Consider the following 27,950-nt stretch of genomic DNA (forward strand, 5'->3'; position numbering starts at 1 on the left):
GTTGGTGTGTTCCTTCGGGTTCCGAAGTCGCACGAAACGAGTTCATGTTCCGTTATCTTTCGCAAGTAAAACAGGTCGATATGTATTAAACATGGCATTTGTTTTCTTGTTTTAACCCCCTTATTACGCAAGCTTCCGTCGAAGTGGTGTTTTTTTCGACGATTTGTGGCATGTTGCAAAACGAACGAAACATTGCGGCATTCTTAGCGGTGGATAAGGGATCGACTATGTCGTCACATTTATGTCTCGTTTGAAAAATAAGCGATTTTCCGAAACCAGCTGGCAAAAAAGCGACAGTATCTTTCCTGTTACATATAGCTTCAATTGCGGACAATTGTTCTTCTTTGATAGAGTTGATGCCATCGATGTGTTTTAAGACACTGTCCACTGCTGACGCGACAATTTCCTTAGAAATCATTTTGATTTGATTTATGGATGGCGAGCACCAACACTCCGATCCGATGAACTAATCAAAACTAAAATGGCGCGTGTCACGTGACTTTGTTTACTAAAGATAGCGTGGGCGTTTGATTGACACTCAACTCATTAGTATTCCACCAATCACAGCTACATCTACTTTCTGGATGTGCGCAGTCAAATTGTATAGGAGACAAGCTGGAGTCTCGTGTGGCGATAGCGATAACACCGGGACGAATGGTCTGGGGTACAGCCGACAGGCTGCTTGTTCACATGTTGATTGTTTTTAGTAGATTAGCATTTGTGAATAACTGGTTAAATGTAACAATGTTTATCTCATTATTACTTTGCAGCAACAAGATGAGTTTGTTGAAGATGAATATATCTCAACAACATGCATATGTCTCGCAGTTGTTACATGATAGGGCTGATGTAGATGTAATAGCTCAGGAAAAACTTGTTGAAAAACAACTGAAAAAGCGACAGGTAAGGAAACCTGTAAATGACTTTGTAGTGCTGTCTGTGTGGTAATGTTGTATTTGTTGAATACTACATGTTCATTGTCAATCAAACTGTAATTTCTATGTTGACCTTTGTTAGCTTGCAGTTTCTAAAGATGAAAGACACAATTATTATGATAGTCAAAATAGAATAATGATGTTTTTGAATAAAGTCTGCTGTTTCTTGCATTCTAAATTTGTATTGAGTGTATATTTTTCAAAAGCCTGGACATTCATTCATATTGTTAAGTCAATTGCTTACATGAGTGTTATGTTACAAACTACACAACCTTGTTCCAATGTCTACCCCAATGTCTACCCCAATGTCTTAACCAATGTCTAAACCAATGTCTAAACCAATGTCTAAACCAATGTCTTAACCAATGTCTTAACCAATATATCTAAATAGTATGATTATGCGTCAGCATAGTCTGCGTTAATGCTCGGCAACGGCGCCTCAGTTTTAATCCCTAACACATGACTTACGCAACACACGCCAGTCATAATCCCCCTGCACATGACATCAACGTGTGCCCCTATTCATAGGCATGAGACCTTCCATTTCGTGCACGCCTCGCCCGTGCTATTTCCATTCACACGCATATTGTAAGCTCATACTCTCGTGACGGTCATTTGCCTAATCCTACTTGCCATGCAATTGTCAAGCTTTCCTGTATCCAACTTTGCCTTAGCATAGTCATTCTACGTTCAGCAAGCGACCTGAACCCGTCTCTAAGCTATCCCACCCACCCACTACCTTATAATTTAAGCATTCAAATCCTGCATCAACCTGTATTATTTCCACATTGTTTCAATAAAGTTAAGGGGGGTTGTCATCGCAGTGCATGCGGACACCACTCGATTAACACGCTGCCATTCTTCGTGAATAGAGTCAAACATGCGACTCTGTGCACGGAAATGGTATCTGCAACGACGGTCGGGTGGTGACCCCTGCGTTGACTGACCTCGATCAAGTACCAAGCTAATCTCTCCGTGATGTGACTCAAATCTGCGACTCACATCACGGAACAGGTTTCGGCGACGACGCTTGACCGTGGCTCACACCCCTTCTGCTCTCAGCCAAGACCTGGTCTCTAGTGTCGTTTCTTAGCATTAACCAATGTCTAAACCAATGTCTAAACCAATGTCTAAACCAATGTCTACCCTAATGTCGAAACCAATGTCTACCCCAATGTCGAAACCAATGTCGAAACCAATGTCGAAACCAATGTCGAAACCAATGTCGAAACCAATGTCGAAACTGAGACTGAAATTTGTGGAATATATTGAATGTTACTAAGTCAATGGAAATGTGTTCTTATTGTTTTGAAAAAGCTGCTTTTTGAAAGTTTACAGGGAAGTGTTTTCTAGTAGTTGACATACTTGATGGTTCACTATCTAGTGGCAAAGCATGTTTTTTAACTCCATATGTGTTATTCGCTGTCAGTGTGCTGATCTCTGTAAATACTACTGATATGGTTTCAGTTCAGGAAGACCTTCACATTCACAACAAATTTGTTGTATTTATTACATCAAAGTACACTTAAGATTTTTGTAACTAATTGACTTTTTGATTGATAGAATTTGTAGAATTACCAAATATGTTTTTGTAGCTTGATTAAATACACATTTAATTGTCTGTGCTTTATCATTGTAGGGTAAATATGAAAGAAGACTTAGGTTTGTCAGGGAACAGTTACAAATTGTTGAGGAACAGCAGAGGCAGCAGAACTTTGGTGAAGCTGAACAAGAGAAGAAACAAGCTGAATCTGAGAATGATAGACAAACCACAAGCTTTAAGGAAGAATTGTTGAGAAAATACCAAATGAGAGATGGGAAGGTGAATTCCAGGAAAGTGTTGGAAGTACTGAGGAAAGAAGAACGAAAGCAGGATAAGGTTAGTTAAGACTATAGAAAGATTACAACATGATATCAAGTTGTGCAACAGGAAAACCATATCATTTTTGGCTATAATTATTAATTTTGTGTATTTTAAATAGGATTTAGGATTTGAGTGACCTTGGATAATAATTTTCCTTAATTTGCTATTCCTCAGTTGAAAATTACATTGTCTAATAAGGTAGGATGCAAAAAATGGTGGATACCACAGAATTAGGATACACTATACCAGGGTAACTAAATAGAAATAAACATATAAATATTGGAGCTCATTTGCATATCAGTTATTCTTCCACAGAAATCCAACCATGATTGATATATGCAGGCTTCTTTTACCTCACATAATAGTTTTTGTTTGAAGAGCTGGTTTTGACTAATGAATGTTTTCCTTTTGTTTATCAGATGCAAGCAACTATAGAGCATCAACGAATACAGTCAGTCACCAACCACCTTGCTATCAAAGAAGCTAAGACCAGACAAAAACTAGCAGAATTCAAAGACAAACTCAAACAGTCCAAGGAAGAGAGGCAAATAAGACCCAGCAGTCATCCCTCATCATCTGGCAGTGATGGGTTATGGGCACATTCAAGTGAGGTTGTCACTGAGGATTGGCATGCACAACAGGATAGTAACATCATGAGCCCTTCAAATACATCAACTCCTGAAAGGTCTGGATGGATGAGCTCAACACCAAGCTCAGCTAAAAAGGAATCACAATTTTCTCCAAATACTGGCACATCAGAATACACACACACAGGATCAGAACTCTCACACTCACCAATTACAAGCGCTTCACATACAAACACAACAAGGAGAACATTATCAATGCAATATGCTGATAAGGGAGGTGATACAGAACAAGAGATGTCATTATTTACAACACCTTCCCAGCAGAGAACCTCATTTACTAACACAACTAATGTGACTAAGCCAAAGAATGTACCACAGAACATTACTGTGGAAGACATTGAAGACAGTTATCCACAGAGTACACCTGTTACTTCAGCAAATGAACATAAAGAGAAAACTCCAAAAAAGTCACCTTTTGATAATACATTTGCTTACACGCCAGCTAAAGTTCCTAATATGATGGTGTCAGCCCAAAAGAAACAAGTTTATAATAGTGGAGACTTACCAAAGGATAACAAACCAAATGAAAGCAAAGATTCTGAGATGACTTACACCCCAAGTGACTATGTTCAAAATGAAAACAAATTTACATTTGATCCACATAAATTTTCATTACAATCTAGAACTTTTGATTCAGCATTGCATTCCATGCTTGATGATTCTAGCAGCAGACCACTCAGCCCTCCTTCTAACAAGGACTATGATTGGTTCAGTAGTTCCAAATGGTCCAATTACAGTTCAGGCTATGGTGACTCAGCCATTCAGAGTGGAGTCTCTTCACCAATTGGTACTAGAGTCCAGAGTGCACAAATCTGGGCAAATAACAAGGTGAGTTTCTGAAATTTGAAATAACTTGAAAGCCTTGCTTTCCTTACATTGTTTCAGACATATTAGACCTAGAATTTTCTTTAAAAAAATTCTAAACTCTTTGCAACAATATATAATATCCACAAATTATGTCACCTTCCTTGATTTAACAGTAGATCTGCTATACAATGTAAAGTTTTTGTGGGGTTAGAGTTTGATATGCTGAACACAACAACTGGGTTGATCTTGAACACTTTATTGCTACTACTAGTACAAGGCTAACGACAGTCACTTAAATAGACCAAGTTCAGGCAGGAAAGTTTCATGTTACCAGAATGCGATTAGTAGATAAAAGCTTATTATGATAGGACAGTTATGATAACAAGGATGTAGATGATAGGTCAACACTGAATTTCCACTACAAGAATTCCTGATGGTCTGAGATTTAGTTAATTTCTGTCTAATGTTTATTTTTGTTTTCATAGTCACCAGATGAAAATCCACTGTCAATGAAAGAGAAATTAGCCAGATATCTTGATAAGTCATCCACTACTGCAGCCAATAAGAAGTCACCTCCTAAAATGATGATGGTCAGGAGATGTAAGTTTGTTTTATCACATGTATCATGTAGTGGCAGTGACATAAAGCCATGTAATATTTGTTAATATTAGCCACCCATTGCCTTTTAACCTTCTCCAGAGCTGTAAATCTAGTTGGTCCTTGCACACAATTTTAAAATCGTGATGTCACCAACAAGTCACCTCCTAAAATTCTAAAACATAGCTCGTTTAATAACTGATAAATGTATTACACTTTCTTTCATAGCACCAATTTATGAGTCTTTGAATGTAATTGTGTCTTGGTGGTTATCCCAGAATCAGTTTTGGCCAAGTTCATCTATGATAATCTTCAACTTTTAGACAGTAATTCAATCTATGTTGATATATACACCTGTCAGTATTCATGGCTTGAATTCTTGTTTCTCAATTGCAGTGAGTAGTGCAATATTGTTGATTATATCTGGCAGACTTCATCTGTAACACCATGTACAGACATCATTGACTGTGTTACAGATGTCCCTTTGTTAATATTGAATGCAGCAACAGTGCATGATGAAAATCAAATCATGCCGCTGAAATGAACAATCACACATTTCTCTTGAACTGTTTCACACTGGAATTTTGGGATATTATTATGTATATCTCACTAAATTTTACTACAAGCAGGAAATGAGTTGTACCTTCAATACACAATTACTCATTGCAGATTTTGCCACTAAATACATGTATACAAATTGTGTACATTGAAGTCAACAAATGTGTATACTTTACAAATATTTATAAACTGTTTTATTTATATTTATGTTTTCATTTAAAATCAGTTTCATTCATATCCAAAAATGATGATTAAATTGGCTTGGCCGCTAGCATCAACATTTTATAAAGTACCGGTACTCATGTATATTAATCCACCAAACCTGTGATGTCACTGCATGAAATAATTCAAAATTAATCTATAATTTACCGATACATGCGTTTATTTACTCCAGTGTAACATACATGAGCAAAATGTTACTCTCTTATTATGAAGTTTGTGTTTTAAAATTTATTCAAGTGGTCTTGTTGCCTTCAGCCAATCACAGCCTTTTTGAAAAAAAAAATTCTATGCAGGATACAAAAAACAATACCCCAGACCATTCGTCCCGGTGTTATCGCTATCGCCACACGAGACTCCAGCTTGTCTCCTATACAATTTGACTGCGCACATCCAGAAAGTAGATGTAGCTGTGATTGGTGGAATACTAATGAGTTGAGTGTCAATCAAACGCCCACGCTATCTTTAGTAAACAAAGTCACGTGACACGCGCCATTTTAGTTTTGATTAGTTCATCGGATCGGAGTGTCGGTGCTCGCCATCCATAAATCAAATCAAAATGATTTCTAATTGGAAATGGCATATTTTCATCAAACTCCTTTTCAACATCATGGTTGTTAATGTCCGTCACGTCGCTAAGTACATTTGAACTGCGGTCATCATTGCAAATTGAATGTGAGAAAGTTATGGAACGTCGTTTTGAACTTGAACGTGGTCGGGCAGGCGATTTCAAGGCAGCACGCTTAACCCTTTCGTTCACAGGTTGGGAGATATTAGAATGACTGACAATTTCACGCCACTGTTTTACATTATTGGCGGATTTTTCTGCGCTATCAATCTTTCTCTTACAAACTAGACATAGATGAGACGACAGAGTCGCTCCTTTCACAACGTCGCACTGGATCAAATTGGAAAGACGATTTCCATAAGTTATCCCTCCTGCTTTTCCTGGCTTGAATAAATTCACACACGACTTTAACTGTCCACAAACTCGAAGACTACACGAACACAGTCTACAATAGTCGTCCGCAACAATATGTATGTATTTCTTCGGTGTACTGATGCATGAATGCACCGTGACACGGTGTTTCTCGGGTGTCGCCATCGCTGAGAATGCCGCCGGCGCAATTTTTCACCCAACTCGCGATTCTGTTTTGCAACATTTTATCAATATTCCCTTTGACAAAATCGCCGACAAAAGCACCGCTTTGCTGATCTTTTGTTCTATAATTCTTAATGCAAACACCGACCCTAGTAGTAATTAGTAACGTCGCCTAGTACATATGAACGGTCGTCATTGCAAATCGAACATCCTTTTGAAATTTGGACGTCGGGCAGGCGATTTCAAGGCACCGCACTTAAATATTAGCAACATATTTTTCTGAGCGGTTGTTTATTCTCTTTCAAACGAGACATAAATGTGACGACATAGTCGATCCCTTATCCACCGCTAAGAATGCCGCAATGTTTCGTTCGTTTTGCAACATGCCACAAATCGTCGAAAAAAACACCACTTCGACGGAAGCTTGCGTAATAAGGGGGTTAAAACAAGAAAACAAATGCCATGTTTAATACATATCGACCTGTTTTACTTGCGAAAGATAACGGAACATGAACTCGTTTCGTGCGACTTCGGAACCCGAAGGAACACACCAACAACGTTGAATTTACCCGCTATCTTCCAAATATGGTATATTAATTTATTCAGTTGTTTATTTAGAGTGACGTCCGCGGTCGAATGCGATTGGCTATCGATGTCAGTGCAAAGGTCATATGAATATTAAAATTAAGTGGGCGGAAGGAAAATTGTATAGGAGACAAGCTGGAGTCTCGTGTGGCGATAGCGATAACACCGGGACGAATGGTCTGGGGTAAAAAAACAATGACTCACTCTTCATCTTTTGTTTTATCTTCCAGCTGAACCTCGTGTTGTTTCTGGAGCAGGAGAGGACATCAGCACACTCGCATCATCTTTGAAACTTGCCAATCCCACTATGGACTCATTTGAATCTGACCCATTCTCTATGTATACCACTGCATGTCTGTACTCAGATGGGCACACCCAACAAGAAAATGAATCAGAGTCACCTCCAAATCTCAAACTTGATAACGACAGAAAAACAAGGGGGTCAGATCAGAAGTGTAAGGACATTGCATCAATGGAACTTGCTAAAAAGAAACCCACTAAACCTAAAATAAAAGCAATGGTTGAATCGGAGCGTGAGAAGTCCTATGTGAACTCAGTCAAACAGCAGAAAGAACGAGTTGCTAAGATTAGAAAGGCTATGAAAGCAGCTGAAACAATTCAAAAAGCCTGGCGGAAACACCAAGCTAGTAAAAGATAATTACAAATTAATCGCATAGAATTATTGATAGGTGTGCCTTTATCACATTTTGCACAGTCTTTTGTTTCTTCTGTGTTTAAAAGACAATAAGCTGCATTGTTTTTTACAATTTTTTACACTCAGCTATGTGAAAGCACAGAACCAAGTGTTTTGAGTGTGTACTTTCCACTGATATCTCAAAAACCACTTAATCAATTTTATTGAAACCTGGCATAATATGTATATAATTAGATTTGGGTTGAATTCGCATGTATTAATTACAACATTTGTATAATAATTAGCACATTTTTAGTTTCTTTGAAATTCACTGATACCTCAAGAATCACTCAACAGATTTCCGTGAAACATGGTACATAGGTGATCTGGGATAAACCACAGACCTGATTAGTTCTTAATTTGTTTGCCAAAATGTTCATGGTCGACTTTAAAATTATGACTAATTAATATATCTATATGTCAAAGGTAACACATTACCCACAATACTGCCAAAGTGTTTATATGAGGCTGAGAGCATCTAACTTTACTAATGTGCGAAATCATCACCAGTACATCGTAGTTCTTTCGAAGCTTTCTTTATTTAATCCATGTAAATACTATTGACACGACAAATGCATTCCCTCCATTTTTATCCCAATTCAAACTGAAAATTTCGATTTCTATTGGCCGATGGTACAACATTGAAACATTTTCAAATGATGCCATTGAACACTGATCGCTGATTGAAAAACCCTTCATTGAAATTTATAAAAATTAATAAAAAACAATGTAATATTCTTGTAATGTCAATAGTATCAGTACTCATGAGCCAAAATGACAATTGTGTTATCAAATGAATGAATTGTGAAGGTGTTCAAGTTATGCATATGTTTGGTTCAAACAAAAAAATAATTGTTCAGTTATTTAGAAGAAAAAAAAAAGTAGATACATGTACATTATAAATTTAATTTAAAGTATTCCACAAATCTAGCATACCAGTTGAACACATATTCTCTCAACTTTTCTAAAACATGACAGTACTTGAAAACATTTTATTGTATGATCTAGTATTTTGTTTATTTTTTCACAAATTGGGGACGAATTATTTGTAAATTATTTTAAAATAAATTTGATATTCCAATTTTTTATAAAATAAATAAAGTTAGTATTCACGTATTTAATAATTGTGATGTACCTAATGTGATTTTTCTTGAAACCAGCGCCCACTATTGGCCATTTTAAAAGATTGGTTACAGTAAGTAATCTGAAATATTAGTGCCGTAATTTTTTACTCCTATGTGCGAAGCACATAATGGGAATCTTTGCAGTTAGTGTGTCAGGGTGTGTGTGTGTGTGTATGTGTGTATGTGTGTCCGACTGTTCCACTGCTATCTCAAGAACCATTCATCGGTTTTTGATGAAACTTGGTACATAGATGCTCTGGGCCAATGCGCAGATTTGATTAGGTTTTAGTAAAAATCCATGCTCGTTAATTACCTAATTTGCATGATAATTAGCTGATTTTTAGCTGTTCTATGACTGTTCCACTGATATCTAAAGAACCACTCATTGGATTTTGATGAAACTTGGTACATAGATGCTCTGAACATATGCGCAGATTTGATTAGTTTTTGGTAATAATCCGTGGATACTAATTACCTAATTTGCATAATAATTAGTCAATTTTCGGTTTTTCCACTGATATCTCAAGTACTAATCATCACATTTCAATGAAACTTGGTACATAGATGTCATATGACACTGCACAGACCTGATAGTTTTTAGCTCCGCTGTCGACTTTGTCGAGCGGAGCTTATCATATGAGTGATTGTCCGTCGTCGTCTGTCGTACGTGTGAATGTTTTACTTTTTTGACTTCTTCTTGAAAACTACAAACCTGAATGCTTTGATACTTGGTGTATATGTACCTTGGGTAGACCTCTCTCAGATTTGTTCATTTCATGATCATATCTTCAATTCTCTAATTTTGGTGAATATTTTTTGCATTTTTGGTAAAAAGTGATATGTTCGACTTCTCATTAAAAACCGCAAGTCCAATTACTTTGATATTACATATATAGGTACTACATGTGGATCTCTCTCAGATTTTTTCATTTTGTAATGATATCTTCAATTCTCTAATTTGGGGGAATATTTTTGTCATTTTTGGTAAAAAGTGATATTTTCGACTTCTCGTTAAAAACCGCAAGTCCAATTACTTTGATATTACATATATAGGTACTACATGTGGATCTCTCTCAGATTTGTTCATTTTGTAATGATATCTTCAATTCTCTAATTTGGGGGAATATTTTTGTCATTTTTAGTAAAAAGTGATATTTTCGACTTCTTGTTAAAAACCGCAAGTCCAATTGCTTTGATATTACATATATAGGTACTACATGTGGATCTCTCTCAGATTTGTTCATTTTGTAATGATATCTTCAATTCTCTAATTTGGGGGAATATTTTTGTCATTTTTAGTAAAAAGTGATATTTTCGACTTCTTGTTAAAAACCGCAAGTCCAATTGCTTTGATATTACATATATAGGTACTACATGTGGACCTCTCTCAGATTTGTTCATTTTGTAATGATATCTTCAATTCTCTAATTTGGTGGAATATTTTTGTCATTTTTGGTAAAAAGTGATTTTTTCATCTTCTTGTTAAAAACCGCAAGTCCAATTGCTTTGATATTACATATATAGGTACTACATGTGGACCTCTCTCAGATTTGTTCATTTTGTAATGATATCTTCAATTCTCTAATTTTGGTGAATATTTTTGGTAAAAAGTGATATTTTCGACTTCTTGTTAAAAACCGCAAGTCCAATTTCTTTGATATTACATATATAGGTACTACATGTGGACCACTCTCAAATTTGTTCATTTTGTAATGATATCGTCAATTCTTTAATTTTGGTGAACTTTTTTGTCATTTTTGGTAAAAAGTGATATTTTCGACTTCTTGTTAAAAACCGCAAGTCCAATTGCTTTGATATTACATATATAGGTACTACATGTGGACCTCTTTCAGATTTGTTCATTTTGTAATGATATCTTTAATTCTCTAATTTTGGTGAATATTTTTGTCATTTTTGGTAAAAAGTGATATTTTCTTCTTGTTAAAAACCACAATCATTTATGGTGAAAAATGTAATTTTTGAATTCTTGTTGAAAACAGCAAGTCCCATTGCATTGATACTATACGTATTGTTCATTTTCTAATGATATCTTCTGTTCTTTAATTGAAATGTGCATTGCTAACAGCGGAGCTATCTCAGCCGAGAGGCTGCTTGTTATGGTAATATCAGTACATATAATTACCTAATTTGCATAATTAATTAATTTTCAGCTTTTGATATAAGTAGTAAGCATTACATTTCAATGAAACTTGGTACTCACATACTCAAGGACTATGCAGAGATTGATTGTTTCGGATAAATATTTGTGCATATTAATCACCTAATTTGCATAATTAGTTAATTTTCAGCTTTTCCACGGGTATCTTAAGTACTAATCATTGCATTTCAATGAAACTTGGTACATAGATCCTTTAGGACTATGCAGAGACCTGTTTAGTTTTAGGGTAAATAATTGTGCATATTAATTACCTAATTTGCATAATTAATTTTCAGCCTTTCTACTGATATCTAAAGTACTAATCATCACATTTCAATGAATCTAGAATTATGCAGAGACCCAATTAGTTTTCGGTAAATATTTGTGCATATTAAACACCTAATTTGCATAATTAACCAATTTCCAACTTTCACACAGTGATATCTCAGGTACTAGTCATCACATATCAATGAATGTTTGTACAAAGATGCTCTAAGACAATGTACAAACCTAATTAGTTTTGGGTAAAAATCTGTACATATTAATTCCCTAATTAGCATAATAATTCATAATTTTTTGGTTCTAATCACATTTCAATTAAACTTGGTACATAGTTTAATATGCATAGATATTTTTTTAGATTTTCTGTTACATTGCGCAGACCTCATTAGTTTTACACTCAAATCTGTTCATATTAATTTTCTGATTTGCATAATTAGTTTTCAGCTAAGTAATTTCAAATTATATTTAATGTGTCTCCAATACTCTCAGCACATGGCAGTTCTTTCTAAGCTTTCTTTGATTCCACTTGTGAATGAATTCGAACCAAAAACGAATAATGCTTTCAGACTAGATATGGCCGTTGGTGGCAGCCTTTTCTTGTTTGCGAGTTGTTGCTAGGCAATGGGAGAACAAACAATGAATATTCACGAAGTGGCGTTGTCTGGACATAGCAACATTGTAGTAGAGCGTCTAGTTCATGCTGTTGTAGCCATGTCGCTTTCGGCTCCTCCAGCACCAAAACGGTTCGACTTACACCAGACAAGTACGGGAAGAGGCCATGATTGGAGGCCAGCATATTATTTCCCTGCTTCTGATTTTAAGGTAAGATATTTTTTACGCCGTGGAGCCGATTTTACAGAACGCGTTCGCGATCTGTTACTGACTCTCTTCACTCACACCCATGTTCGACGACAATGGTTAATGCAGGATTGTGCTTTACGTGGTGGCGTTGTATGTATTTACCGACGACCCGTTCAACAATACAGACACCAAATTGTGTGTATATGTGTTAATTATGGTGTCAATTTTCAATCGAACGTTTTGAACGCTATGGTACTGTGTCATCGGCGACGTGTCAACACTACACAGCAACAGCCTGAACAGGAAGTATTCACCCGTGAAACGATCAGATGATCAGCTGTCCGCAATCCGTTTACTATACTAATACCATGGAACTATAAACCCCAGGAAGAACAACCACTTTATAGTTCCATGCTAATACTAAATCATTTTCCGAATTACATTTTAAAACATTTTGCCCACGACAATTAACGTGAAAAATAGAAGTTCGTACCGATGTATTGCAGCTTATACGGCATTTCTTCGTTCACTTGTAGAACGAGTACAAAATTGAAGTAATCAATAAGGCAATTAACAGGGCTTCAGTCACTAAAATGACTAGGTCTTTTCTTTGAGTCAATGCTAAGTATTTTTAAAGCCAATATAATATTGAATTACTTTTCAAAATAATGTTTACCGAGTACTTTATCGCACAGAATAGTAGTCTATTAAATTTAATAAAGATGTATGTTTTTATTTGCATTGTATCGATAAACAATTTTCAGTGCTGTAATGACATATTTACGATTCCCAGCACTTTTCAAGTGTTAACTTTATCAAAGTTTACAAGTCTAATTTCATATTAAATACTTTTTAAACTGGTACAAGTATTTTTTCCCCAGTTACTGACACTGATTGAAAGTCACTTTGATTAAATTTGTGAAAATAACATATAGTAATTAATTGGTATGAAATCATCCATTACCCCAAAATGTTTAATTTATTAATGAATCATACAAATAAATGTATAACAAATAATATATTTTATTAAGGTCAGTTTTCAAGTGACTTAAATAATGTAGTCCTGACATTGATGTCTTCTATTTAGGAAATTTCCACAATTTGTGCTAAAAACTGATTCCTTATTTGATTTCTGAAAAATAAAACTTTCCTTCATTTACCTTTTCGTTTGATTAGATTTAATTGTATTTAACTGCATATTATATAATCATAATATTTTGTTTCTCACAGCAAACAATTCACAATCCTTTGCCACCACAACTCGCCAAGCAAGATGAGATCATAAAACCTTTCAGCACTACCACAGGAGATGTTCATGATTATAAAATGGGTGGTGGAGTGTATTCAAATGATCTTCACAAGAAGGCTCCTGGTAATTGGAAAGTACATTATACAAAAGACACACATGAAAAAGTGAGTATTAATAAAGATTTTTACTGTTCCTATTTTGTTTGTATTTTTCAGTCATCTGTTAAGACTTTGTTGTCCAATTTCTTATTGAGGGGTAGATTAAGTTGTGACAGAATTCAAGTTCACTGGAGAGAATCTAATTCACAACTGCCCTAATTCTCTTGATATACAGTTCTTAATGCCACTGGTAAATAAGGTTGCTAACTTGAATGGATTGTAAGGTAGAGCTGTTTTGATCTTAATAAAAACCACAATGTACGAACAATATGCATTCATACTCTTTTCACAAGTTTCTGTGCTCGGCTAACAATGCTTCAATCAAACAGCAGGTTCAGACTTTTTCCAATACAGATTGGCTTGTAACCTCTACCCCTATATTTTAGTAAGGGGATTGGTTATTCAAAACTACTGTTTTTTTTCGGGGGGGGGGTCTACTCATGGTTTTGATCTTCTCTGTTCAAGCCTAATAATTTAGGAGCAGATGAAAAATTATAAGAAAAAAAGTTTGGGCATGAGGGGAAAAATGTCCAAAGTGGCAGTCTGCTGGTAAAGATCAGCTATAAAATTTGCCATGTAGCAAACCATTAAAATGAAACCAGGTGCCTTCCCTGCAAATACTGTAGCACAACAGAAGACTGTTAAATGCTTTCTGCTTGACTGAATATTATGAATGACATTGCAAAGGATTATGGGGTAGTTTAAAGACCTAACTCATTGTAGCAATACTTAGCAATTTATTTGTGATACATAGTATCCATTTGTATCTTCTTCTTTTTTTAGTCCTACTCTTGCAGTACCTAGCAACAAACGATTTTATTTTGATTTGTGCGTGTGTGTCAGCCATCTTGTTTCAACACTCATTGCCGGTTTTGATCGCAAAGAATCAGTCTCTTCTCTATAAATTTGATACATGTATTTGTCAGTTGTGTGGTAGGTGTTTATATGTTTTAGTATCCTTAGAACTGAGTCTGCTGTTTACAGATATTTTTGTACAGCTCCTAAGTTGCCAGCTCAATGTGTATAAATTGTAATCTGAATGAAGACCATTTTTTGTTTGTCCATTACAGCTTCAAGGCAGACAGTGGAGACGACCTTTGACTACAGGTAGCATGGAAACAGAAATGCAAGCTAATTATAAAGGACTTCCATCCAAAATAAACTTTGATAACTTTGTGCCAGGAACCAATCCACTGCCACCATTGCTCGAAAACCACCATGCAAATGGTCCAATGAAGGTAAGTACCAAGGACTCAAATTTATTAATATTCAAATCTTATGAAAAATAATTTTAGTTATTTCCTCTCAGCTAAGTTTTTTGTACTCTTCATTTTGTCAAATGATATCCAAATTGAATTGGAAATAACACAGTAAATTTTGACTGGTATTGATTTCAAATTTTTCTTGCTTAATTTTTATTGCAGAGTGTGGTTCCATCAACGGAAAACCAGGAGCTACGAGGTAGACCATTTTATGCACGTGATCCAGCTATCCTTACTGAGTTAGATCCTTACATTAGCACAACACATAAAGATCACAGACCATATGCAAAACGAGAGCTTTCAGGGTACCCAAAGAAAGATGCAGCAACATACTGGAGATGTGAGGACTACCCTCAAGCATGGGGACACGGAACTAAGCACAAGTAAGTATTCTTTGCATGTGTATTCATACTGTTTGCATAATTAATGTTTCCAAAGGTATACTTACATAATTATCATTCAATAAACTAACAATGTTCATTTTCTTGACAGTCCTCTTCCACCTGGCTCTGTACCAAGGGAACGACTTCCAATGCGAGATGATATTTGGTTTAAGACAAGGATAAAGGAACCAGTGAGGTGGCCAGAAAAATTCAAGAGAGTTCCACACAGGTGAGGTTTTTAAAAATGTGGTTTTTCAAAAATATATTTTGTTATTTGAAGATTGTCGTATGAGTTCAACTTTATTATTCACATTGTTTATACTGAGAAAGCTTTTGTAACTACATATAGGATGTTTTTATCATACTAAATGTGATATCAGACGTGTTATAACACAACATGGCCGAACATTGTAATAGCAAATATTCCTTAAAAAGTGGAGGTTGAACGCATGTTTGAATTTTATGTAAATAAACAGTGTATTTTACATGAGCTGTGTAGGTCACTATGAGTCCCTATTGAACAGGATGTGGCACAACGACCACCACCCTTTAACAAAGTTGTTTCACAACGAATTTGAGATCAGAAAATATACTAAAAATTTGAACTTGTTAATAATTAACCTCTTTCTTTTTTCCCCCTTCATTTTGTAGTGGAATGCGGACAGAAAAACAAGCCAAATACATTGAACCATCTGACCTAAGAATGAAACAAAATTACCTTTGTCCTGTTGATACGCCATGGGTGCTACCGGAACCAGGCCCAAAGGAAATCTTCTCAGTACCACGCATGTACAAAACAGAATATATGACATACGCCAGTGGAGAGACTGTCAAAGTCTAACCTTTTTTAAACTTGTGTATATCAAGACTTGTTTATGCAGTCGGCCATATGATTGGTCAATAGACTTTATACAATAGATTGTGTACATACATGAGAATTATGCTGAGTTTTTAACAAGCATGGTCACAGAATCAAGGAAATTAATTTAAGGCTTTTTTTTTACTGAAAGTCAAATAAATGTATAATTATGTGAACTATATGTGTGGTGTTTATCGAGGGTGTGGGCACAAAAGGCATATTAAGTACAGATATCACAACCGTCCATAGCTTGATAAGTATTTTTTAGAATGTTGTGGTGTTTATTGTTTGTTTTATGTCACTGCGATATTTCAGCAATCATGATGGAAATAGGCAGGGAGGTAGAGTTGAGCTTACTGACATTGACCCACTTAATGTTGGTTGGTATGATAATTGTGAATGGCACCCAAGAATGTCTGAGTATCCTTGTGTTATACAAGCCTCACATCCACCCTTGCTTTGTTATAGTAAATATTACCTTGTAATAATTGGAAATTCACTGCTTAAATAGCATGTAATGCACAGAAAAAATACTGTATACATGCAATTTATTACTGTGCATATGACATGTATGTGCAATAAGCACAAATATAACTTCTACTACACCTTATTGATGGAATGACTCTGATGTGATTTCTGCATGAACTTGTGTTCTTTGCTTTCCTCTGTATAGATCCATGCAATAAATGCTTGCTTTCTTGCATCAAAATTATATTCTAAGTGTATTTATACCCCTCCTCTCCGCTACATTATTTAGATATGTTTCACGTGTACTTATAATGTAATGTGAAATTGTGAAAAAAAATGAATATTTTTTGAATATTACACTTTAACACCTTTAAAACTTTTTTTTGTAAATACTGAATAAAAGTAATGTAAAAAAGCTGTATGTTTTTGTAAGTAATGTTTCTAGTATGAGTTGACTTCTATATGCAGTCTGAATCCATATAATGGATAATGTTATAATATAAATGCTTTTATTTGCATTTGAAAATGTTAACTATACTTTGAACAATTTATATCTAGCAACTGAAGATGATGGGTTGATTCTGGATAAGATGATGGGTTGATTCTGGATAAGATGATGGGTTGATTCTGGATAAGATGATGGGTTGATTCTGGATAAGATGCTGTTTGAGATTTTGGAAACTTTGGATAATGAAAAGTACAGAATGATTCACGATATATGTCGCAGGGGCGGATACAGGATTTTTTTTATGGGGAGAGGGTCGAAACTTTTAAATCGCCAGACTAAGTTAATGATTTTTTATATTATACAAAAACAATTTGAATAAATTTTCAACGGGGGGGGGGGGGGGCGGACCCAGAACCCCCTTAGATCCGCCACTGTGTCGCCAGTTATTTGAGTAATGGCATTGAATCAAAGTAAACATGTATTGCGTGCATGACCCAACCGACGCTCTCGTACGGCGCTAAATCGTCCAACTACACCTCATGGGTAGACACTGCGTAGGCAACCATTAGTAAACCGGGAATCCCGAGTAAAGCATATTTAATAACTTTTGATTTAACATAGTTTTGACCTTGCCATGTATTTGGTGTTATTTACTTGCTTCACTTCCTATAAATTCACTGGTGACTTGACACAAATGAACAAATAAAAAATGGCAATTGAAATAGTTACAAGGGATATTAATCAGATTGTTTTACTATGTAGATACAAGCGTACATGAATATTGTTTCGGTTTGATCCATCTTCAAAATTAAACCAATACCGGTGGTCAACGTCAACTTGAATAAGAAAACAAAAGGGCTCTGTTTTTGGCGACAGCCTTCGTGCACAATACTATACTGACAAGTATCCATTGTGGCTCCTTAAAATAATAAAATAACATATACGTGAATACAACTACTGTCGGGACTACACTAACTACTGCCTGCAATTTGTATCCAGTGAGAAACAATGTATTGCCACAGGCCGATCATAACATTTAATTTGGTTATTAAATTTATGACTGGCCGATTAAAACTCGAGGTGATGGGCACAAGTTTTGTTTTCAGGTTGAAGGGCAGTGGTCGTCGCGCCGCGTTCTGGTAGATATGGGACTCATAGCGACGTATACAACGTGTGTAAAATACATTGTTTATTTACATGAAATTCGAAAACGCGACGACCACCGCCCTTTAATACTTTGTATCTCCTCATTTTCAAAGATAGTGTGGTCTCTTGTAAAGAAGACACAGTAAAATGAATATACTAGTAATGAAATTAAATACGTTGGATAAAATCGTTATAAGTATGGCTTTACTGTTCAAGTCTTCGTCGAGTTATATCAACTACACTCTAGACTATTCACCCGCACTCAAATACGCAACATATATTATTAGTTATTGAACAATTTTTATGCTTTGAAATCGAAATGCGGTTATGAATTCCTATGTCTGCCCTCGTTCATAGTGAACTATGATGGGCAGTACAATGATTGTCACAATAAAGAGGTTAACATTTTAAACTACTTTATTTGTCTGTGTGTATTTAGGTATTTTTGAAATCAAATGGCTTAAGATGTACGTTTAGTATCGTTTTCAGTGCGCGGTGTCACACGTAACGTATAGCAACATAGCAACGGCAAACTTCAAGTCTAAGATTTCTAAATTCTTCGAGAAAATTCTCAAATTTCAGTCTGTATTTTCCTATCAGTACTAACTACTAATCACTACTAACTGTTTCAGCCGTGGATGTTTCGACCCAAAACTGCTGGCACCTGACGTTTCATCTATTTGTCGTAATGAATAGTTGTATTCGAGTTTAACGATTGTGCAAGAATTATAATTAAATATATATATATATACATACGTGGACAGAGAAATTAAGACACGACTACATGAGTAGAGTTCACTCTACAGTACTGTTTCGTAAGGTACATGGAATACCTCACTCATCAGGAGTTAAGACTTTATTAAATCAACCACCGAAACAGACTACGTTATAAGCGCTACAGATTTGCATAACAATGGAGTGTGTTTACGGTATTAAAACTAGTTGTTGCATAGCAACGATTTGGCTCTGTGTCTACAGGAAGAAAAAAGCTCATTTCTTTTATTTAAACTACAGTAATGTGGTTGGAAAATTATAATATATTTCTCTCTAATGCATAAGTTGCAACGTTTGCTTGCGGTATTGTATGGTGCAGCACGCGATAACACTCTCCATTTGATGTCGTAATCGATGTTATTGTCTTTTAATGACCAAGCGTATTTACTGAGCTCTGTTGCGTTTCTCAATGATTGGTTGCATAGCGATGCAGTGTGGTTTCTATACCGGGTTTTAAAATCATTTCCTGTTAGTCCCACATATGTTTCACACTTGTTGTTGTCTTGCCGTCTGATATTAGCTTGGTAAACCGTCTAAGGGGCATTCAGATTTCTTACGGCAGTTACATAATCTGTTGATCTCGGTACTGGGTGTATTGGTGTTGGCCGCTGTAAGTTGTTGTTTATTTTGATTGCAGATTATTTGCTTCACGTTATTCGTACAACTGTAGCTCAATTTGATGGTGTTACGGCTGAAAATTTTCCTGAGTTTGTTTCCCTGTTGGAAACACTTATCAACCAGGGTGAGGAATCTTCTCCCGACGCTGTTAGTGACATTTTTACTGAATCCAGAGGGTTAAACCAGAGGATGCTGTTATGAGGTCTGTTTGTTCTTCTTCTTTCCGTAGGGGGTTCGAATTTGAGGTGATAATCATATCCACTTTGATTTAGAGCTGTCTGGTAGGGTGGCGCGGCTAGATCAAAGTGTTTTTCGTCTGATGAAAGATATGACAATCGTTTGTTGATTCCTGCCGGTATATTCTTTGTGATGGAGGGTGGGTGGTTGCTCTCTCTATGTACGTATAGTGGGTGGCTGTTGGGTTTAATATATGGACTGTAAGAGCTGTCAGTGAGGTTGAATGTGACGTCCAGAAAGTTGACAATATTTTTATTAGCTTCGATTGTGACTTTCAGACCGTGTAGTTTGAAAATACGACAGATGGCTTTTTTTATTCTTTCAGTTTCTTTGGGTGTGTTGTCTACAGCGGCTAAGCCATCATATCTGTACAGGCCGATCATTTTTCCGCAAATATCATGTAGCTGTGACAATAAAAAGCATCCAACTAAGCATCCAAAAGCACTCTCACCTGGAATAATCGACTACCTTCCTATATAATTTTACTTAGACTTTAGTTATTTATGTATTTTCTTTTGTCTCGTGTGTGTACTTGTGTTTTATTATATTTAATGTCTTTTGACCACAGATAATGTAACAAAATATATTATTTAGTGTCAAATAAAATATACTATACTATATATATATATATATATATATATATATATATATATATATATATATATATATATATATATATATGTCCCACAGCAGTATTGCAGCCTTCCCACACGTTGCTATAACATATCCCATGTAACATAATATTTCATCCAATTTAGAATATATAGGTCATTTGAGACTCACTGATAATATGTTTACACAAATATAAATTATATTTATCACAATTTGCATACAATAGTGTTGAGAAAGAAATTATCATTTTGGATTGTAACATTTATAAAGGGGGTATCAGCTTATTTTCATAGTTTCCAGGGTGTGTAACCAGTGTCCAGTCGAAACGTTTTGAGCAAACTAGTGACTCGAAACGAATGCACACGCCATGGACAACAAATATCGTGTTGAATTAAAAAAGTCTTTGTGGACGGGCAAATTTTAACATAATTTATACAGGGCTATTAAATGAGAGATCTGCGTCTGCGCATTTCGATGAGGCAGTCAGCTGTTTATAAATCGTGTTTTCCATCCATTCCTTTCATACTGCCCCAGCCGCCGATCTAAAGGAGGTCAATCGCTGGAAAGAACAACACAACGAAAACAACATCGTCGTTTGCCGTAAAATGGCAGATCACGGCCTTAGCGAGATCGTGCCAGGTTTTTTCCTGTTTTTACAGTCTCCGTACACCGCGATTACAGTGACAGTCGTCTGTTTCGTCGTATATGATCTATGCTGTCGACTGTTTGCTCAATTAACGGGCCAAAAGGTGCGTATCAGTCAACACTGCGTCATCTCAATTATATTCCCCTGACAATAATTTTGTATAAATAGGTGTACATTTGTGCACATGATTTAAAAAATGCATTAATGCTTTCTGAAATAGCATTTACCCCAACCACTGACTAATCTAAGATCATATTGTATTTATATGATGAAAAGTCTCATTTATATTTTTATAATTTGCGACGAATTTAATTGCATTGATTGTTTTTATATATGTGAAAAATATAACGGAGACGCTCATTAGCATATATATAAACATAACAATGTCACGTATTCTTGCATCATTTCAGGCGACTTGCATGCATACATACATATATATCACTACACAACGCGTCTTTATAGTAGGTTACAAATTCCTACCACCCTGGTCCATTGTTTCTCTTTCTCCAGGGATGTTTTTTTTGCATTCGCAGTGAAGTCAGCATCATTTAGTGTCCGTGGGTAAACAGGAACAGGAAACAGCTGGTGGCCTGAGATATGTGAAACAGATCAGCATCAGTAGTAGACTGGCGAAGTCGGGACTTCTTTTTTGTTTTACAAAAAATTATAATTACATGTAATTGTCAATTTAGCCTTTTTAACGTGATCACGAAAACTAGCGTGACTGCTAGAAAATTTCTTTAGCGGTCAGGTTAGTTTTCGCGATCACGCTAAAAGGACTTAAAAGAACAATTAATTATTTCATTTTGTAAAACCAAAAAAGAAGTCCCGACTTTGCCAGTCTATATCAGTAGTTATTAGGGTGTGTAATATCACGTTTCACCACAGTGCCCGTCTTATTTCACGTTGCTATGGCAATAGAATACAACGTGATGAAATATACATGTGTTCAGTGATTGAACACCATGTCACGTGTACGTGCATTATTCCCAATGTCTGAGCGCGGTGATTGCGTAATTACGTCATGTCAGTATTTCCATGCAGCTAAAAAAAGAGCTCCATGGTATTTCATACATCGTAGAACGAGAAATTAAAGTCTGCGCGAAAGACAGCTTATACATTCCATGATCGAGAAAAGGGATCACTGGCCAACTGTCACTTAAGTCTAAATATCCCATTCTATCTAATGGTCATCTATAATTTATGCGTCTCGGTCTACGTGAATTACTCACACGTGCATGGAATGCAAAATACGATTTATATAGAGGGCAATGTTTTCCGCGATTCTGACAGTATTTTTGACGGGACTGCGTCATGATGTAACATATATCTTGCAATGATTGTATATGTATATACAATAAATTTGAATTTGAACTCAGTACTAATACACGTTAAAACGTTCTCGCTGACAAACGGACAGACGCGGATGACAAGATCGTCTCGTTTTATCGTTAGTCATTAAATCCATTTATAAATGTGATGTGCTACACTGCTTTGTTTGTTCACACCAGATTCACGAAGATAGGGATTGATGTTGTGTTTTTCATTTGAAATTTAATACGTTTAATATAGCCAATGCACATGTTGTCGTTTATACGCCACATTTCCACCATACCATTAGTCACTATTTATTGTTGTGCATGTTCATCTCGGCGGGGGTGGGGTGGGGGTGTAAAGACTATCACCTGCACAACTTGGCTTTGATTCATCACAAATTAACCAACCAAATGTCCAAATTTACATTCTTTATCAAAATAGGGCGTAAATTCGATGACTCTCATCCTGCCATCATGTTTTTGGCTCGTAATAATAATGTAGTAGGGGAAAAACATCGCAATGTATTTTTCTACAGAAATTATTAAACAATTTCATGTTATTTCATTGTTGCATGCCCGTGACTGAACCCCGGTATAGGAGGCATATAGACTTCACGTTCAAAAACAACCTTTCAGCATTTCGTAGTATTGAGAGTCCTCTTTGTTGCAGAATAACGTAGATTTAAGATCCATTCATAACATGAAAGGTCGGTGCTGCGTAAAGATCGCCCTCTGTGTTGAAACTTGAATAAAGGTCATTCATCATTGAATGATATTGCGAAAAGTTTAGAACATTGATGTCTATTTCAGACGAAATGTAGAATTGCAGCCTCCGTTCTAGATAAACTATAGTCTATTATTTTGAATCCGAGTACCCGTGCACGTGTAACTATGATGAATTTATCTGGTGTAACTATTTGCCTCGCCAAGGACAAGGCACACAATGTTTAATCATGTTGCCATTCTCAGTATATATAGAGAGTGTTGTTTTTGTCTACACCGAGAATGTTCACACACATCGTATCTGTGAGAATAAGGGGCACTAATAAGGATATTTGTGTTTAATATGTCCTCAGACTAACTCCCCGCTGACGTCATTGTAGTGTAATATTATCCAGTACGTGACTTATTTGATTGGTGGTGTTCATGTTTTTTTTTAATGCAATGGCATATTTAGTAGCTTAGTAGTACTATTCTTATACCAATTTTAATTAGTTACATTTATTCAATGTTTTATTCGTGATTTTGGTGGAGTGAACTGTATTTCAGTTTTGCCTTGTCTTAAACAATAACATTAGCTTATCATGTTTTTTCCTCGTTCTATAATTACAGGTATTTAATGTGCTATTTGTGATATTAGTTGCGTGAAGTATTATTTCTGTTTTTGTTTTACAACCATAAAATTACTCTCTGTAGTAGATTTTCGTGTTGAATAAAATTATTATTATTATATATGAACGGTTTGATCTGTATAATATATGTTGTGTTGACCACAATATACAACTTTCAAGTTCTGTGTTTCTTTAATTTCAGACGGTCAATCGGTTACGGCTGACCTCTGCATCTGACTGGTTTGGCGTTGTTGGTGATTTTGACGATGCGCGGATGCCAGAACTCACAGTTACTCACATCTCAAATAACCTAGAACTCCACACGGCTGACGAATGGATCCATGATGATATACTGTTTTGGGATGATGAAAACGACACTAGAAATGATCCAAATCGTCCATTAGTGTTGATGTTCACATGGATGTCCGCCAAGCGTCGATACATTGAGAAATACGTCGATCTATATACATCAAAGAATGCCGACGTGCTCGTCGTCAAAATGGACCCGGTGAATTTAGTCTGGCCATCGACTGGACAGACAGTGGTCATCGATCTTCTGAATTATCTCGAAAAGGGAGAGCAACCCATTATCATTCACTCATTTTCCGTGGGTGGCCATCTATACGGTGAGATGCTACGTAAGGTTGAATCGAAGTGTGGTCGGTATCTACCCGTGAAAGATCGCATCATCGGACAGGTCTTTGATAGCTGTGCGTCTCCCAGAGGAAGCTTTAATTCCATCTGCGATGCCATCACCCAGAATCCTTTGCTGTGGTTCCTCTTGAAAGGGGTCGCCGTGACCTACTTCTGGGTGACCCATAAATACACAGTGGCTCACATCCAGGAGATTACTGAAGTGCTTCGCCATAATCCAATCAACTCACCCGTACTGATGCTGTACTCCCGTGACGATCCCATCGGTACTGCTTGCGAAAACGAGCGTTTCTCCGAATCCTGGAAAAGTGAGTTAGGATATCGCGTTACGTCTAAGTGTTGGGACAGTTCTCCTCATGTAGAGCATATGAGAAAACACAAAACAGAATATGTCGATGTGTTGTATAAATTCTTGAACACTTTAAAGCCATTTTATGAAACAAGTTAAATTTCTTTCGTGACGGGAATGCAACTGATCCGCCTCGCACTATGTTCATTATGTGTCTATCAGTTATTTATTAGGAGAAATGTACGCCTTTAGCATTTCGTGAAAAAAAACAAAAGCACGACGCCACTCCAGATAGTCGTTGGCGGCGCTCCATATACCTGGCTTCCTAGTGATTGACGTTGCTATAGTTTTTTCAATTTGTTCATGTGTCTATTGCAAATATGTAGAGCCATGTATTAAGAACTCATTTCAAATGAGGCACTATCTAACTTAAAGCATTTACACATAATTCACCCATCAGCACTCATTCACACGATTCATACATTATCAGTATTTACAGCTGTTATATAATTTACATGATTGGTATTTTGTTTTTGTAGTACAAATGCAAATTTTCTTATTTTTGATTCACCGACTATATCTTATACTTTTCAATGCACTACAGTTAAGCATTTTAATTAACGTGTATCTTGGAAAATACTTAATTAGCTTTTGTCACATTCCTTGTAATAGATAGAGGAACTGTAATTTTACTTGAGAAATTAAGAGTACAATGTAGATGTAAATAAACCAGTATAGGCTGAGATTGTATAGATCTACACCATTCAGTGTTAATAATATATATGTTGTACAAAAGAGATATGTGCACAATGGCCTTTGTTGTTTACACAATTGAACATTGTAATTCTACTGTTGTTTCAAAACAGTTTTAGTGATAATTGTTGACAAACTTGTAGTAAGCATGTTCAAACTTAGCTTGTCAGTAAATGTGTCACAGTTATTCTGACAATTTATGAATTTAACTGTAAAATAAAAAAAAGCAATGTTGCTAATGAATGTATAAATAAATACAACACAAGTCTCAGCCTAATCAATTATGCGGCACACCCAAATCAATCAATCAATCGAATATTATTTGAAGTGACATGAGTGGAAATGGACAATAGTATTTTGTTCTACAATTGTTTTCTATGGCATTGGTAGGGTGTGCACAGTCATCAAATGTAAGCGTTCGTATTTAACAATACAAATTTATTTAATTGTTTATTTTAATATTACTGTAGTTACAGTACCACCACAACTGTACGTGCTTCTTTATAAGTGCATTAGAGAGAAAGCCAGGTATTTTGTTAAAAATATATTATATGTTATGAATAATGAATAAATTTATTAAATATTAAAAATTATCGCAAATAAAAGATAGCTATGTTATTTGCTGTAGCTTCATGAGAGTGCAACCCTTGTCCATGTTGTATATTGTATGTATATAATGAGAAAACACAGTGACACAGTATAGAGTTGGTATAGAATTGTCAGAAAAGTGAACTTCCCCTTGCGTTCGAATTTTGACATTTAATGTCATAAATTAATTCAGTTCTAAATAAACGATTTACAGTATTGCAGCAAGTTATTCTCCTTAAACGAGTAACTAATACTCATACTCTATAAAACACATACTTTATATAGGCAATGATTTATAATATGTCAACAAAATCATTAGAATTTCCTTGTGTGATCACAGTATAAACTATAGAGAAATGTATGGACTATGCTATAATGATCACAGCACACACTTTAAAGGAATTTATGAACTATGCTATAATGATCACAACATACACTTTAAAGGAGTGAATGGACTATGCTATAATGATCACAGCACATACTTTAAAGGAATGTGTGGACTATGCTATAATGATCACAGCACATACTTTAAAGGAATGAATGGACTATGCTATAATGATCACAGCACACACTTTAAAGGAGTGAATGGACTATGCTATAATGATCACAGCACACACTTTAAAGGAATTTATGAACTATGCTATAATGATCACAACATACACTTTAAAGGAGTGAATGGACTATGCTATAATGATCACAGCACATACTTTAAAGGAATGTGTGGACTATGCTATAATGATCACAGCACATACTTTAAAGGAATGTGTGGACTATGCTATAATGATCACAGCACACACTTTAAAGGAATTTATGAACTATGCTATAATGATGACAACATACACTTTAAAGGAGTGAATGGACTATGCTATAATGATCACAGCACATACTTTAAAGGAATGTGTGGACTATGCTATAATGATCACAGCACATACTTTAAAGGAATGTGTGGACTATGCTATGATGATCACAACACACACTTTAAAGGAATGTGTGGACTATGCTATAATGATCACAGCACACACTTTAAAGGAATTTATGAACTATGCTATAATGATCACAACATACACTTTAAAGGAATGTATGGACTATGCTATAATGATTACAGCACACACTTTAAAGGAATGTATGGACTATGCTATAATGATCATAGCTTACACTTTAAAGGAATGTATGGACTATGCTATAATGATCATAGCACACACTTTAAAGGAATGAATGGACTATGCTATAATGATCACAGTACACACTTTAAAGGAATGTATGGACTATGCTATAATGATTACAGCACACACTTTAAAGGAATGTATGGACTATGCTATAATGATCATAGCTTACACTTTAAAAGAATGTATGGAATATGCTATAATGATCATAGCACACACTTTAAAGGAATGTATGGACTATGCTATAATGATCATAGCTTACACTTTAAAGGAATGTATGGACTATGCTATAATGATCATAGCTTACACTTTAAAGGAATGTGTGGACTATGCCATAATGATCATAGCTTACACTTTAAAGGAATGTGTGGACTATGCTATAATGATCATAGCACACACTTTAAAGGAATGTATGGACTATGCTATAATGATCCCAACACACACTTTAAAGGAATGTATGAACTATGCTATAATGATCACAGCACACACTTTAAAGGAATGTATGGATTATGCTATAATGATCACAGCACACACTTTAAAGGAATGTATGAACTATGCTATAATGATCACAACATACACTTTAAAAGAATGAATGGACTATGCTATAATGATCATAGCTTACA

General features: G+C 35.6%; 3 protein-coding genes across 4 annotated transcripts in view; all 3 read left to right on the forward strand.

Moving 5' to 3' along the window:
* The window catches only part of LOC100372958 (uncharacterized), a 30,212-nt gene extending 21,080 nt beyond the window's left edge, over window positions 1-9,132 (forward strand). For both annotated transcript variants that reach the window (XM_085500940.1, XM_085500939.1), the window contains exons 13-17: window positions 771-903; window positions 2,575-2,814; window positions 3,219-4,274; window positions 4,739-4,853; window positions 7,545-9,132. In XM_085500940.1, coding sequence (XP_085357066.1) covers window positions 771-903; window positions 2,575-2,814; window positions 3,219-4,274; window positions 4,739-4,853; window positions 7,545-7,972 — 1,972 coding nt within the window. In that variant the 3' untranslated portion in view covers window positions 7,973-9,132. The remainder of the gene's footprint in view (window positions 1-770; window positions 904-2,574; window positions 2,815-3,218; window positions 4,275-4,738; window positions 4,854-7,544) is intronic.
* Window positions 9,133-12,221: 3,089 nt separating this feature from the next.
* On the forward strand, window positions 12,222-16,460 carry LOC100371449 (stabilizer of axonemal microtubules 3-like). The gene is made up of 6 exons (XM_002731873.4): window positions 12,222-12,394; window positions 13,604-13,786; window positions 14,851-15,018; window positions 15,205-15,425; window positions 15,535-15,654; window positions 16,077-16,460. Exons 1-6 carry the CDS (start codon window positions 12,284-12,286, stop codon window positions 16,264-16,266), a joined length of 993 nt encoding a protein of 330 aa, XP_002731919.4. The 5' UTR covers window positions 12,222-12,283; the 3' UTR covers window positions 16,267-16,460.
* A 4,632-nt stretch (window positions 16,461-21,092) lies between these two features.
* On the forward strand, window positions 21,093-25,097 carry LOC102810082 (transmembrane protein 53-like). The gene is made up of 2 exons (XM_085500944.1): window positions 21,093-21,336; window positions 24,083-25,097. Exons 1-2 carry the CDS (start codon window positions 21,193-21,195, stop codon window positions 24,980-24,982), a joined length of 1,044 nt encoding a protein of 347 aa, XP_085357070.1. The 5' UTR covers window positions 21,093-21,192; the 3' UTR covers window positions 24,983-25,097.
* The last annotated feature ends 2,853 nt before the right edge of the window (window positions 25,098-27,950 follow it).

This window comes from Saccoglossus kowalevskii, chromosome 1 (assembly GCF_978046115.1).
Source record: "Saccoglossus kowalevskii chromosome 1, keSacKowa6.1, whole genome shotgun sequence".
NCBI lineage: Eukaryota > Metazoa > Hemichordata > Enteropneusta > Harrimaniidae > Saccoglossus > Saccoglossus kowalevskii.

Excerpts from the sequence above, each read along its gene's own strand:
- LOC100371449 (XM_002731873.4), top strand. The coding sequence starts at position 12,284 with ATGTCGCTTTCGGCTCCTCCAGCACCAAAACGGTTCGACTTACACCAG. Across the intron at positions 13,787-14,850 it reads CAAAAGACACACATGAAAAA|CTTCAAGGCAGACAGTGGAG; the intron begins GTGAGTATTAAT and ends TGTCCATTACAG. Across the intron at positions 15,019-15,204 it reads ATGCAAATGGTCCAATGAAG|AGTGTGGTTCCATCAACGGA; the intron begins GTAAGTACCAAG and ends TTTTTATTGCAG.
- LOC102810082 (XM_085500944.1), top strand. The coding sequence starts at position 21,193 with ATGGCAGATCACGGCCTTAGCGAGATCGTGCCAGGTTTTTTCCTGTTT. Across the intron at positions 21,337-24,082 it reads CTCAATTAACGGGCCAAAAG|ACGGTCAATCGGTTACGGCT; the intron begins GTGCGTATCAGT and ends CTTTAATTTCAG.